The sequence below is a fragment of the Nipponia nippon genome, unplaced genomic scaffold, assembly GCF_047370975.1.
Source record: "Nipponia nippon isolate SJK-2023a ecotype South Korea unplaced genomic scaffold, ASM4737097v1 scaffold_5, whole genome shotgun sequence".
Lineage (NCBI taxonomy): Eukaryota > Metazoa > Chordata > Aves > Pelecaniformes > Threskiornithidae > Nipponia > Nipponia nippon.
The window spans coordinates 37,163,020-37,175,675 of NW_028262369.1; the positions used below are offsets into that span (position 1 = coordinate 37,163,020).

Consider the following 12,656-nt stretch of genomic DNA (forward strand, 5'->3'; position numbering starts at 1 on the left):
TGTCAGTTTCTATGCTTTACTTTCTTGTCTTTACTTTAAATACACATTATGTAAAAGACATGGGCACTTAATGAATGCTCTTACACAGCAGAAACTGTGCAAAACAGTCCCACGTATAAATGGGAGATGGCAGGCCACTCAAATGGAGTTCACAGGCAAAACAATGACTGATTTCATGCTGGTCAAAATCTAAATATGCCATATTTTTTTTTTTCCCCAAGAAATAGCTCTCATTATGTTTATATTGTGGCTATGTACAGGTGACAAAGATTTTGGACTGGTGATTGAAAATAATTTCTATATTTCACAAAAAATTATTGACACTCAGTCTCTCTGTGTAAGTGACTGCAACTCAGCAACATGGCAAATCAAGCTTTGACCATGCAAACATTTGTGCTCATGAATTCTAGGAAGGGCTAAAGTGCTGACTAAGTTTTAGCCAAAATAATCAGTAACAGTATCTTTTTAGAAGTGATATATAGGCTTTTTTAAAAACCTCAGATACATTTGTACAATTACCAAGTCCTTGAGATAAAATTCCAGACAGTCATGTAAGAAAGAAAAGTAAACTGTAATTCAAAGCAAATTTTCAAGAGTGCAACCTCTAGTCTCATGAGTGGTTCAATTGGCTCAAATATGTAAACTGACAAGGATACAATGAGTCACGTTTGCATGATGAAGGCTGAAAGCCACAGAGGTTCCTTGGCCAAGCTTGTGTGTCTTCAGTATAGCAATGCCATAACAATCCCCATCAGGCAGCAAGGGACAACTTATAGGAATATTTTTTGTTCTGAACATACCATTAAAAAGATAATAATAATAATGGAACTCAGCTGTCACACTTCAAAGGAAAAGTTAGATGACCATCACTGTAAACTAACAAACTTATCAAGAACGTTTCATATCTCCAGATATCAATTAAAAAAAAAAAAAAAACAACGAAAAACAAACAACCACTGGAGACAAGCATGGCTTTCTTAATTCAAGTGTAAACATGCTATTTTCTCCCACATGTTATAAACTCTGAACACGGCTGAGTAGCCAGCCTTGATTGAGCCAACATCAAGAATCAAATCCAGGTCTTCTATCAGTAAACACATGAATTACTTAAAATAAGGGAGTAAGACTACACAGCATGGAAGTATCAGTCTTTACCACCTCCTGTAGGACTCATTCACATCACAGAGCTTTTCTGGCGCAACTACCTTTATACAACTACAGCTTGCAACTCCATAATGAGCATCGCAACGTTATTCTAAAAACAAACAAACAAAACCAATACAATACTGTATACAAGATAAAGTAATTTTGCTTAGGAATTAATTCTGCTTAGAACTTGGTAGCCATATACAGGAATGAATGAGGGCTGTGGATGTTAAAATGTTTGGAAGTATTGCACTTTTTCAAAAAGTAACACTGGCTTTAGGGGTATAAACTAGCAAACTTCGTTATTTAAAATAAAAAACACAGACACACCAGATCAGAAACAAGAGTACAAATCCAAACAAAGTATAGAAATACTCCATACCAGCAATATGACAGCAGTTTTGTAGAGTGATTTTAATTAAAATCTTGGCTAACTAAACCAAAAACTGTTTAAAACCCTGGATTCTTGTATCTGTTTTTATTACTTCACAAACATACAAGACAAGTATTCTAATGAAGCCATATCAAAGTAAGTAATAAAAGCGTACTCACTCTTAGTCCTGGAAATCCAGGAGGACCAACACCACCAACAATTCCCTTCAAAGAAAATGAATTTTAGATTATCTGAATTTTACCATTTTAAAAAATTCCCAGTGATAAGATAAACAAAAGTGATCTGCAAAGCATGTCAGTTGGGATTTTTATAGAGAGTTCCTGAAGAATGACAGCTTATCACTGTATAGGGGAACGTACTTATTAAAATCCCTGAGTGTGGAATTAGATCTCAAGATATTTGCATCATGAAATCATTCCTGCATTACAAGGAATACAAGATTTGTGCCCATAATATTTAAAGTGGGAAGAAGAAAAAAAGGTTTTTTGGGGGTGGAAAAAAACCACCATGAGAATTTATTAAGATTCCTTTGAAAGATAAATAGAACACTGGTTCAGTTCACAGAAAGACCTTTGCAAATTAAAGGCTACATTCTCTTTATGAAAAATTATTTCTTGATACAAACTACGGTATTTGTAATTTACGTAGAAGTAACAAATTCAATGGTACTCTACTACTGCCTCTGTTGCACTCAAGTTTAACTCGGCAGAGTCTAAAATCCTGAACACCTCTGGAAACAGTTGCAAGGTCTCTTTGCCCTGCATGAAAGGGGTATTGTAGCCCTCCAGGTCAGGATGCTTCGCGCAGGCTGTCCCAACACCTGGGACCTGCTACTCAATGGATATCATACATAGGGTTTATAGGGTTCACTGCAGCCCATTAGCACCCACAGTGAAGTGGAATTTTTATGCAAGCAAATCTGAGCCCCTTCTGAGGCTGTCCAACAGGGGGTGGCTGCTGGGCAGGGCACAGAGGACACCTTCATGCTCTCCTCCCTCCTCTGGTGCCTATGCACCTTCTCCAACCTGCTCCAAACTAACCACAGGGGAAGCTGAATGCTCTACCAACATCCTCCAAGGCAGACTGACATCCTCAGAGAATTGAGAGGGTGTTGTGGAAATGAAGGATGGCATTACTCTGTTAAGCAGAAGAAATTAGGCATGGAGACAAATGTCATTAGTGTCAAGTCAGCACATGGGAAGAAATGTCTTCCCTTCAAGTTCCTGCCACCACAGGCCTCCCAGGCAGCCCCTGCTCTCCACTGCCAGCTCACAAACAGGCTCTGTAAATACCCCATTAGCATCGCAGCCCCCTGCAGCTGCAGCTCTGGCCTCTTGCCTGAACATGCCCTGCAGGGTAAGTTTTGGGGGAGGAGAGGAGGGGGTTGAGGGGTTGCTGCCTGTCTGAGAAGGCAGTAAGATCAGCAGCTGTCTTGGCAGATTAGAAGGAACTTGTTTGCAAATGCTTGTGTTAAAACAGGCTTCTTTGTAAAGTGCAAGTCTGTAATTTCAGATCCAGGCTTTCTGAGCTTGTTTCTATTAAAGTACTGTTGTTCTGCAGATCTTGTGGAAAGACAATATCTGCTTTGTCAGGAATGGAGGGAGACTTGGAGTACCAAGAGTGGAAGGAAGAACTAACTTTTTTATATCATTTGCAAAGCAGCTGGTGACACTCACAACCCCTCAGAGGGCTTTCAAGTTGAAAAGCACCATACTGACATCACCTAACATTCCCACAAGGGGAACTTTGCCTCAGGTACCAGAAAAGCAAAACATTTTTTTTTCCTATGTTTCAAAATGCTGACACCAAACGTTGACAACCCATCAGCAAAATTCATGTAAGCATTTCTGAAATAAGTTTCTAAGACGGGTGTCAGGAAAGGGCAGGCCTTCAAAAAGGAGACCACCTCTGCCCAGTTGCTGACTCCAGTCCATACCAGAATAACCTTTAGACACAAACTGATAGCAGTTTCCAAAGGAGCATCCAACAATAAAAGCAGATTCAAATCAGCTGCTCTTTTGTCCAGCACTTACTGCTGTTCCCTTGTCTGGCCCAAAGCCCTTTCACTGGTTTCTCATATCAAAGGAAACCTGAGTTTGGAGTCTGCAGCCAGAGTTTCCCTACAAATACAGCAAGACAGCAAAGCTCCTTTGAGTGCAGCCAGTGAAGTGACGTGACTGTGCCACAGTGTGAATACCGTACCACCAGAGCACTTTAGCTTGCACACGCTGCCAAGGACAAAGCTGTTATCATACTGATTATAATGCACTAAAAGACATACTATCAAAATTGTATTCACTAACAGTTCAAAGGATGAAATCAACTATCAAATGCATACGCATATGAACTCTAGGGTTTTGGCACACATGCAGAATCCCATTTTGTAAAGGTGATCTTAGAATAACGGTTTAAATAAACAAAGCAAAGTCACATCCAGTGCAAGAATTTTTTAAGACAAAACATTCATCAGTAATGCAATGAGGACAGCAAGACATCTGATTCTCAAGGCAGTCAGCACATGCAGCAGTGGAAACTGTGTTCTCTCAGCAGCTTTCTGGTTCTTTTCTCCTCTTTTTTATACCACTGCTTATTACAGTACTAGCTTAGCAATTTCCATGGAAAAGTAACAGTCCAAAATTTTCCTGTGGACTTCATGACATTGCTTTTGAGGCAAAAGTCTCCTTTCCATTTGGGAGGGGAGTTAATATTGAGCATTTCAAATTTTACCATGTTTATCAACACACAATTTGATACTTACAGGATTCCCATCTGGACCAGGGGGGCCTCTATTTCCAAAGTCACCTGGAAAACCCTAAAGCAGAAGAGAGAATGCTTGTTCTTTATTATCCAAGGCACAAAGGGTGGTCTGAACACTGAATTCCTATAGGTATTAGAAATTAGGACACCAGCAAGTGGATTCAGGGAGACAGGCGGAGGAACAGGAGAAGCAGAAAGTTTCAGCTGCACAATTCAAATTAATAAAACAGAATTGTGGTATTTATTGGTCTCCTAAAATCATAACCAAAAAAGATATAACTATACACTATGTAAGCATAGGGCAAAATCAGATGACTGAATGCTTTAAGAGCAATATTAAACAAGTATTACTTGAATTGTTTGCTTGGAGTCTCTTTTCCTATTTAGTATTTTTACTTCAAATTTTCTTCCTGTTACCTACAACATTCACTAAAACATCTGTCTTTTGTTCTCTCCTTACTTTTCCCCAGATATTAATGGTTGCAGTCTCAGTGCGACACATGTTCACTAGAAATCAAATTTTTCATCTTTCTGGCACAACACTGTCCTTACCAATGTGAACACTTGCCTTAGTCTGCATCGAGAGACTGAAACAATAACTCAAACACGACATGGAAAAGCCTCATTTCATTTTATCAGAGTTTTGACTTCAGAGACTAGATTATCAGGACAGGGAAGAAATCTGACTGGTCAAGTCAGGCGTCGAAGCTTGAAAGAGAATTTCCATTTCTTGCTTGAGAAGCAAAATGAAATGGAAATCCACCACTTTACTGGCTCTAACTTTTCTTGCTTTCTCTCAGGGTTTTGCAGATTGTTTTACTTCTTTCTGATGTTGCCCACTGCAGAAGCACATGAGTTGCTGGGGAAAAGTGGTTTGTTTTGGGTCTTTTGTTTGTTTGTTTTAAATTGATTTTTATCAGTGTACTATTGCCAGCCAGATCTCACTATTTCTCTGGAAGAGCCACATGAAGCTAATAGCAAACTCATGCTATTAGTTTGAAGCAGCACCATGCAATATTTTCATGATTCCTATCACTGTATAAAGGTAGGAGAAAGGATGGAGCACAGACCTACAGAGAAGTCAACATCCTTTTTAATTACATTGTAAGGTCCATAGAAGAACATATAACAAAATTTGCAAAATATCAAGCTGGAAAGGGATTCTGCCTGGCAAAAAATCCAAGATAAGGCGCTCACAGGAAAGAGACTTTTCCTGGAACTGAAAAATCTCACACAGTGTTAGAGTACTGAGATAACTGAGAGATGCATTAACCTCAAGAAATCAGCCACAAAGCACCACAGAATTACTAGTCCATCTCCATGGGGAAAAGGAGCAAATTCCGTCCTTACAATAATTTTTACACAAAATACTCTTCTTTGTCTTTTCAATGTTTGAACGTCTTCTTATCCCTCCCTGTGTATCAGGAACAGTACTTTGAGGCATTAACCTTTCACCTCTGTAAGACTGTGTTCAACCCTGCTGCAGGTCAAAGGTACAATTAATTTGGCCTTTTCAATCTACCTTGTTTGGAGGACATCCACATAGCTGTCCAGCTCAGGACTCAGTATAGCAGTGTCTTTCCTTAATGGAATGGGGGATATGCATCATCGTACTATATTTTATGAACAGCAGCCAGGAAGACAATATAAAACTGCAGCAAGAAGGTGGAAAAATCATATCATAAACCCAAGCAGTTTCAGCACTGCTTAAGCCATATTTGGCTTTAGTAATAACTTAAACCAAAATTCTGTAAAAGTTAGGCAACTTTTTACGTGTGTATATATATGCATACACACTGCTTAAACAATATGTTGAAACAACTTAATAGGCTCTTAATTCCCATCATCATGCATGATACTGTGAATTAAATCTGAGACATGCTTAACACTCCCTATACCATCTTCTGGGTTGATTTCGGCTGGAGTTTTTTTCTGCATTCTCCTGGAAATTCAGGAAAGCAAAAGATGGGAATGTCTCTCACAACTGAAATTTTTATTCAGGATCTGATCATGGAACTCACAAATAAGAATCTATAGCCATAATTGTAAGATCTGACAGTACAGGTCTTTATATTGTTACTGTCATACCATTTAAACAGTAGAGGTTCATAGGTTAACGGTCAATAAAGAAGATTTCATTGATTCTGAATCTGTACACCATTGGCCAAATTTTTGCACGACTCTGAAAATGTACTATAAAATTTCACATATGCAAAATGGGTATGATGACCCACAGTCATCATAATCCCATTCTCAACAGCATGTGTCTTCTAACTGATGCTGATAAAACTGTCTTAGTAAGTAGAAAAATTAAAGGAAAATGCAACATAGAAGAACAGTCAGAAAAGTCTAAAATTGGAAGTAATATAATAACACTACAGTGCAACAAGTGTTTTATTACTATAAAGCATACAAAGGATGACTAGTCATAATTTTAATATAAACCAGAACCTGAACTGTTTTTCCAGTTACAATGGACTTGATTAATAAATTCTTGGTATAACTTACAAGGTCTGTTCTGTCACATTGACCGCTGGTTGTAACTAATCCGACATAGAAGAAAACTATGTAAAAACATTCCCCCAAATGCGGTCAAACCACGTATGCAAAAGCACTATGCATCATACTAACAGGAGAGACAATGCATTAAAAATATTGCAGAACTAGCCAAATTTCATATTACAAGCATAAAATGGAAAAAAAATGAATACAGATGCTTTTACTACGAAATACTTTCTTTAAAGCGTATTGTATGCAAAACTAATCTAAAATTCAAAGAAATACTCACTGTATAATCTTCACAATAAAGATTTTGGTAATTGAATATTTTGTTCCATTTCAAATATGCCAGAGATGTAACAGGTATGAATAACTATTCAATAAACCTGCTAAGTAGTAGCATTTTGAATTGTAGGTGTACAATCGCTTCTATGATCCACTTTTCTTATACTTTAATATTACTTTCCAAAAATAAGATCATATTTGGGATCTGTTCTCTTTCAGAAGGATCTCTGCCAGTCAGAAAGGTTTTTTTCCCCAAGTACTATTATTGACAGAAGTTTTGTCTAAAGAAATAAGTTGCATTCTAGAACACAAGGTGAGGAGCCTGACTTCAGGCACTATTCAATTCCCATGCCAAATTTCCTTTAGTGACAGTGCTCTGCCCCAAAGCACCAGTTTTGTTAACTCCATGACACTGTGTCAAAAGACGTTATCAGAGCTATCATTGTCTGGGGTTAAAATAACACACATTCTCTAAGCTTGTGATCCAGCAAAGTACTTCAAGCCAGGTTCCCAAGTGATTGCTCTCCTGGTTTGGTCCCTATATTAGTAGCCTTTAGTCAAATAAGTACTTTATAGATCACAGAAAGGATTTGGAATCAACCTTGGGATTCAGGAAATAACAACATTACAGAGGAATCAGTACTGAATGAAGGTAATCACAGACATTGTGCAGAGGTGCTTTTGGTGCTCTGTCACCTATGTGAAACCTCTCTGAATTGATTTATATAAATAAAAGTCCTTATCAGAGCACTGATAGAAGTTGCGCTCTGTTGTGAATAACTGCTTACCACAGCATGCACAGCACCAGCTGTTACAGATTGAAACAAACTACTGCACTGGCAACCAGAAGCCTCAGTGAAACCTGCCCCTGAGAATGGGATTATAATGCAAAACATATTTTCCAAGTACCCTGCTGTCACCTCCTCTTCCTTTTCCACACTGAGCACAAGCCTTTGCTTTCCGTCCGGGTCCTCCTTCTTAAATGCTGCACGTGACTCACCAGCATGACACACTGCCAACTACTGCAAGGTACTGGTGGCACAGACCCCTTCTCGCCCAACACTCAGACGCACAAAGTGGCGTTTGATTAAAATCATAAGCAAACTACAATACGGTCAACAAGCACAGGAGCACCCTGTCCTGCTAGTTGAATAATTAAAAACCAGACTCTTAGTTTGATTTTATACCTTACCAATTTGATAGCAGCTTCAGAAAGAGCAGCCTATCAACTTAATGACACTTTTCTCTGCTTGCCTTTCTTTACATCAAAAGGAACTCTGTTGAAGGCTAGTGCCTTTTTTTGGCTGGTGTTAGATCACACAAAAAACAAAACATAATTAAACAGAATCCTCCACAACTTTCATAGCACATGTCAAGAGCCAAACAATGGTAAACACACGACTACTGCTGGAGAAGCTTGTTAAACATGCTAGATGAAAAGTTATCTGAACTGCTGAGCACAACTGAGCGCAAAACTGGGGAATGCTATTGCAGTTTCCAATCTCAAACCACAAGCAAGTTAAAACTGGAAACTCCTGGATAGCTTCAAAGACCTAAAATAATAAGGTTGCAGCAGAGAACAAAACACTTGGCATTGAAGATACACCACAGGAAATATGTAAACCTTGATAATGTATACTTGGCAGACTTGTGTTTATTCTCAGCTGTAGAAATATATGTTAAGTAGAGGACAGCTTTAATTTGCCATAGTCCAGAAATACCACACATTAAAAGTAGCTGATTTGCATTCAAACCAACACCAAAATCAGACTTATGAAACTTGCATCATATCTGTACCTTGTGCTAACACTAATATTACAGAAGATATTTATGTGTTTCTGTCACCTTTTAACCCTCAGGTGGCTGATATCAGTAACCAGCCACAAGGCTCATCATGTTAAGTCTGCCTCACTTCAGAACATCTAGTAGTTATAACTTGCACAGAATTTGCAGTACTGCAAAGTACTAACTGGACACAATAGATACTTATCTATGGAAAAAATAAACCTAACATTTTTCAGCTGATTAAAGTTACAGAGTGAATTACAGGTCCATTTACATTGGCAGTAGAAATTGTAACAAGTGTTAGAAGCTTTACCTGTCTCCCTTTAGGACCTCTTTTTCCACGGAAGCCTGGGATGCCCTGAGAAAGAAATAACCCATTATAAGTAGGTTTTCTTTCCTTCAGTAGCTTAAATTCAAGTAATTAAACCTGCATTTGGAAAAGACAGTGTGAGAAGCATCATAAAAAACAAACATATATATTTGAGCAAAGAATCACAGAGACAATATCCTAACAGGAAGGGCAGAAACACAAACTTTGCTTGTCTTTACTGTGGCCACATCAGAACAACTATGAAGGGCCATATCCTGCTTCCATCAAAGTACATGGCCAGACAGCCTTTGTGCTCAAGAGAAGCAAGAAAAGGCTCAAGCACAGAGTGACAGAGATTAAAATTTCCATGATTGGTTTTATTGCAAACATCATCTGACAACTGACAAATATTAATTATGGACTGAATGAAATTGCTTCAATGAAAAATACTCATTATGGACTTTGGTGATAAGAAAAAATACCCCTAATCCTTGCAGCTCTAGATTAAATTCAAATAATAATTTGCAGCTGCTCCCCATTTAACTTTAGCACCAGTGCATTTCACTGATTAGACTAATTAGATATGACCTATTTATTTAATTCCCTCCACATCAGTTTTGCTTTTAGACAAAGACTTAAATGAATGGTTATACCTTGTACATTTTTCCTCATTCTAGCATATATTGCATTACCATCCAAATATCAATATTTCATTGATATTCCATTAAACCTACCCTTTCTCCTTCGGGTCCTGGTTGTCCTGCCACACCTGGAGGCCCAATGAAACCCTAAAAACATCAGAACAATTCTTGATTACATGGCTGCTTCCCACCAACACTGCTTGTCCCTCAGTATTGGCCAGCTGTGGGTTCAAGATCCAGGGATTAAATTCAGGCTTATTTGAAATTACCAGTGAAGCTCAACCAACTGAAATGTGACTAGGTTTTATTCTCCAACCAACAGCAAAAACAATTTCCTATTATAAGGGTACAGAATCAATTAATAAAGTACTAAGAAATTGTTTCAATAAGACAAAATTGCATCAGAGACCTTATTTATTAGAATAAATGAAATATGAAAACACTGAAGTTAACCTTATTCATGAAATACATCAGAAAAGATGTTCTCATCTTTAATAACACTGTGTGATCACTGCTATATGTAAGAGTCTTAGAAAGTTTACCTTGTCATAAGCAGAACATTTTTCTTAAAGTTCAGTCACAATGCATTTCTCTCCCACCTTCCCCTCAGAAAGTCAGAAATAGATCCTCTCATATAATCAGTTGTATGAACACAGAAACATGCTGTTGACTCAGCAGAAATGATAGTACAATTTACAAAAATAGTAGTATAGATGGATTCTTCACTACCCGATTCAAACTGAGACTGGAACAAAAATATTAATAGTTACTAAAAAAGAATCCCTTGCTTTCATCTCTCTCTCTCTCTCTCCAGTCCTCTGATTGTAACGATTTGTGGGGTTTTTGGGTGGCCTCTTTTTTTTTTTAAATTATGAAAGATAGCGACCATCTTATCATCCAGCCCTAATGAGAGTAAGGAAAGCAAAGGCACTTCTGTTTTCTACAGTTTCTTACAAACAGCTGAGAAGCAGAGTACAGTTTGATTGCAGGAATGTTCTAAACTTAAAGCTCTAAAGATACTTCGTATCATGTTGCCATACACCTCCATGGCACACTAGTATGTCTCAACAGGGTTGCATCATCGTTTTTATTGGAAGTTGCTGTAGAATTCATACACAGGACTTATCCTTAAGACCTGACAGGTGTTTTTCCCTAAAATTACTCATACGTTGGCCATTTTTAGCTTTGTGTAAACAGAGAAGTAGTAACTTTTCAGGAAATGACTGGGATCACTTAATGTCTTGTTGGTTCAGAGGAGAATGAGACGAAATGCATTGAGAATCTGAGCAAAAATAAACTGAAGAAATGTAAAAGATAAAATCCCTGAGGGTGCAATATCTGTTGGCATTTGATCCTGACAAACTAATTTTTTCCATCACTGCAATGAAAACTAACATAAAAAAAACCCACCCAAAAAAAACAGACATATGTTTAAGAAGCTGCTGCAGGTAAAAGCTTTTAGTAACTATGTTAAAAAAAAAAGGACAAAAGCAAATCTAGCAATACAATAAGATTATTTTAATAGATACTTGAAAACACAGCACGCTGCTCAGCAACCTGTACAGCATGAGCTGAGGGCCTGAAAACACTTAGCAAAAGGCTCCTCCAAATCTAGGTGCAACCAGCAACATGCAGTTTTCTAGAAACCCATGTCTACTGCCTGATGGTGAGAGTCAATCTGAAAAAATACTTATACAAGCATGTGTACGCATGCACATGTGCCTATTAAAAAAAAAAAAAACAAACAAAATACAAAAGAAAACCAATTTTAAAGAGTACAGAAAAAAGCCAACCTGTTTCATCTCCAAGAATAATCAAAAGCAAACCTTGAATCGAGCAGAGCATTAAGAGCCTTCAGTCCCTAGGATACACATGACTACAGCTGAACCATTCTAAAATCTCAAGATCACTTCTATGGTTTTCTGTGACAAGATGATTTCCCTTTATCAACTTCTGTAGCTGTTACAGATTGCAAATGCCAGATACATCTCCCTTCTTGACAGCTTCCATTATGGAAATAATGCTTCAGGCAGGAAACGTCAGCTCCTCTTCACTCCCAGCTCTCACACACCCACATTCAGTATTGCTTTCCTTCTCTTGCCTGCAGGCATTCCAAGTGAGAAGAAGGGCAACAACGTAAGACTGCTCTACACTGCTCACCATGGAAAAACAAAAATTAAATCCTTACATGTATTTTGAAAGAAACACTATATTTTCTCTTTTGCAGGTTCTGTAAAGACACAGTGGATGAGCGGGCATACAATTGGCAGAGCTGAATGAAACTCCTCATCCCCTTTCTTATGTATGGGTAAAAATAGACATGCGTGCCAAAAGGCTTAGAAAGCTTACTTACTCTTACACCTTTAGGACCTGGGTTACCTTCTGGTCCAGCTAAGCCCTATTACAAAAAAAAAAAAAAAAAAAAAAAAAAAAAAAGAGTTGTACTTCATTTTAAACAACCAGATATGGTCTATTTAAAAGAACTGTAACAGTATTTGTTAACTGCAAACTGGCAATACATTCTTAAAATGACTAGGATTGAAGAGGGTGCCGTTCAGCAGTCCCCTGGGACCATATTCAGAAAGGTCTCCCATTAATTCATGGCTGAAACTTAGACAATGACTGAAACTTCCTTTATATTAAAATTATTTCTTCTGGGAGGAGATTTTTTTCCAGACCCAGTGATCTGGCATTACAGTGAGATAATTTCACAGTATTTTTCATAAGTTTTTATATTTGGACACATTTCCAATTATTTTCAAGCTAATGTCAAAATAGCATATGCAGTCCAAATGCTGTACACATTTGATGTGATTCAACACAAACATGTTATCATCCA

The 12,656-nt window shown here is 37.8% G+C and overlaps 1 protein-coding gene across 3 annotated transcripts in view; it reads right to left on the reverse strand.

Moving 5' to 3' along the window:
* Positions 1-12,656, reverse strand: part of COL24A1 (collagen type XXIV alpha 1 chain) — a 153,298-nt gene that overhangs the window by 96,961 nt on the left and 43,681 nt on the right. For all 3 annotated transcript variants that reach the window (XM_087733198.1, XM_087733199.1, XM_087733197.1), the window contains 5 exons: positions 12,171-12,215; positions 9,911-9,964; positions 9,180-9,224; positions 4,299-4,352; positions 1,699-1,743 (listed from right to left, as the gene is read on the reverse strand). In XM_087733198.1, coding sequence (XP_087589324.1) covers positions 1,699-1,743; positions 4,299-4,352; positions 9,180-9,224; positions 9,911-9,964; positions 12,171-12,215 — 243 coding nt within the window. The remainder of the gene's footprint in view (positions 1-1,698; positions 1,744-4,298; positions 4,353-9,179; positions 9,225-9,910; positions 9,965-12,170; positions 12,216-12,656) is intronic.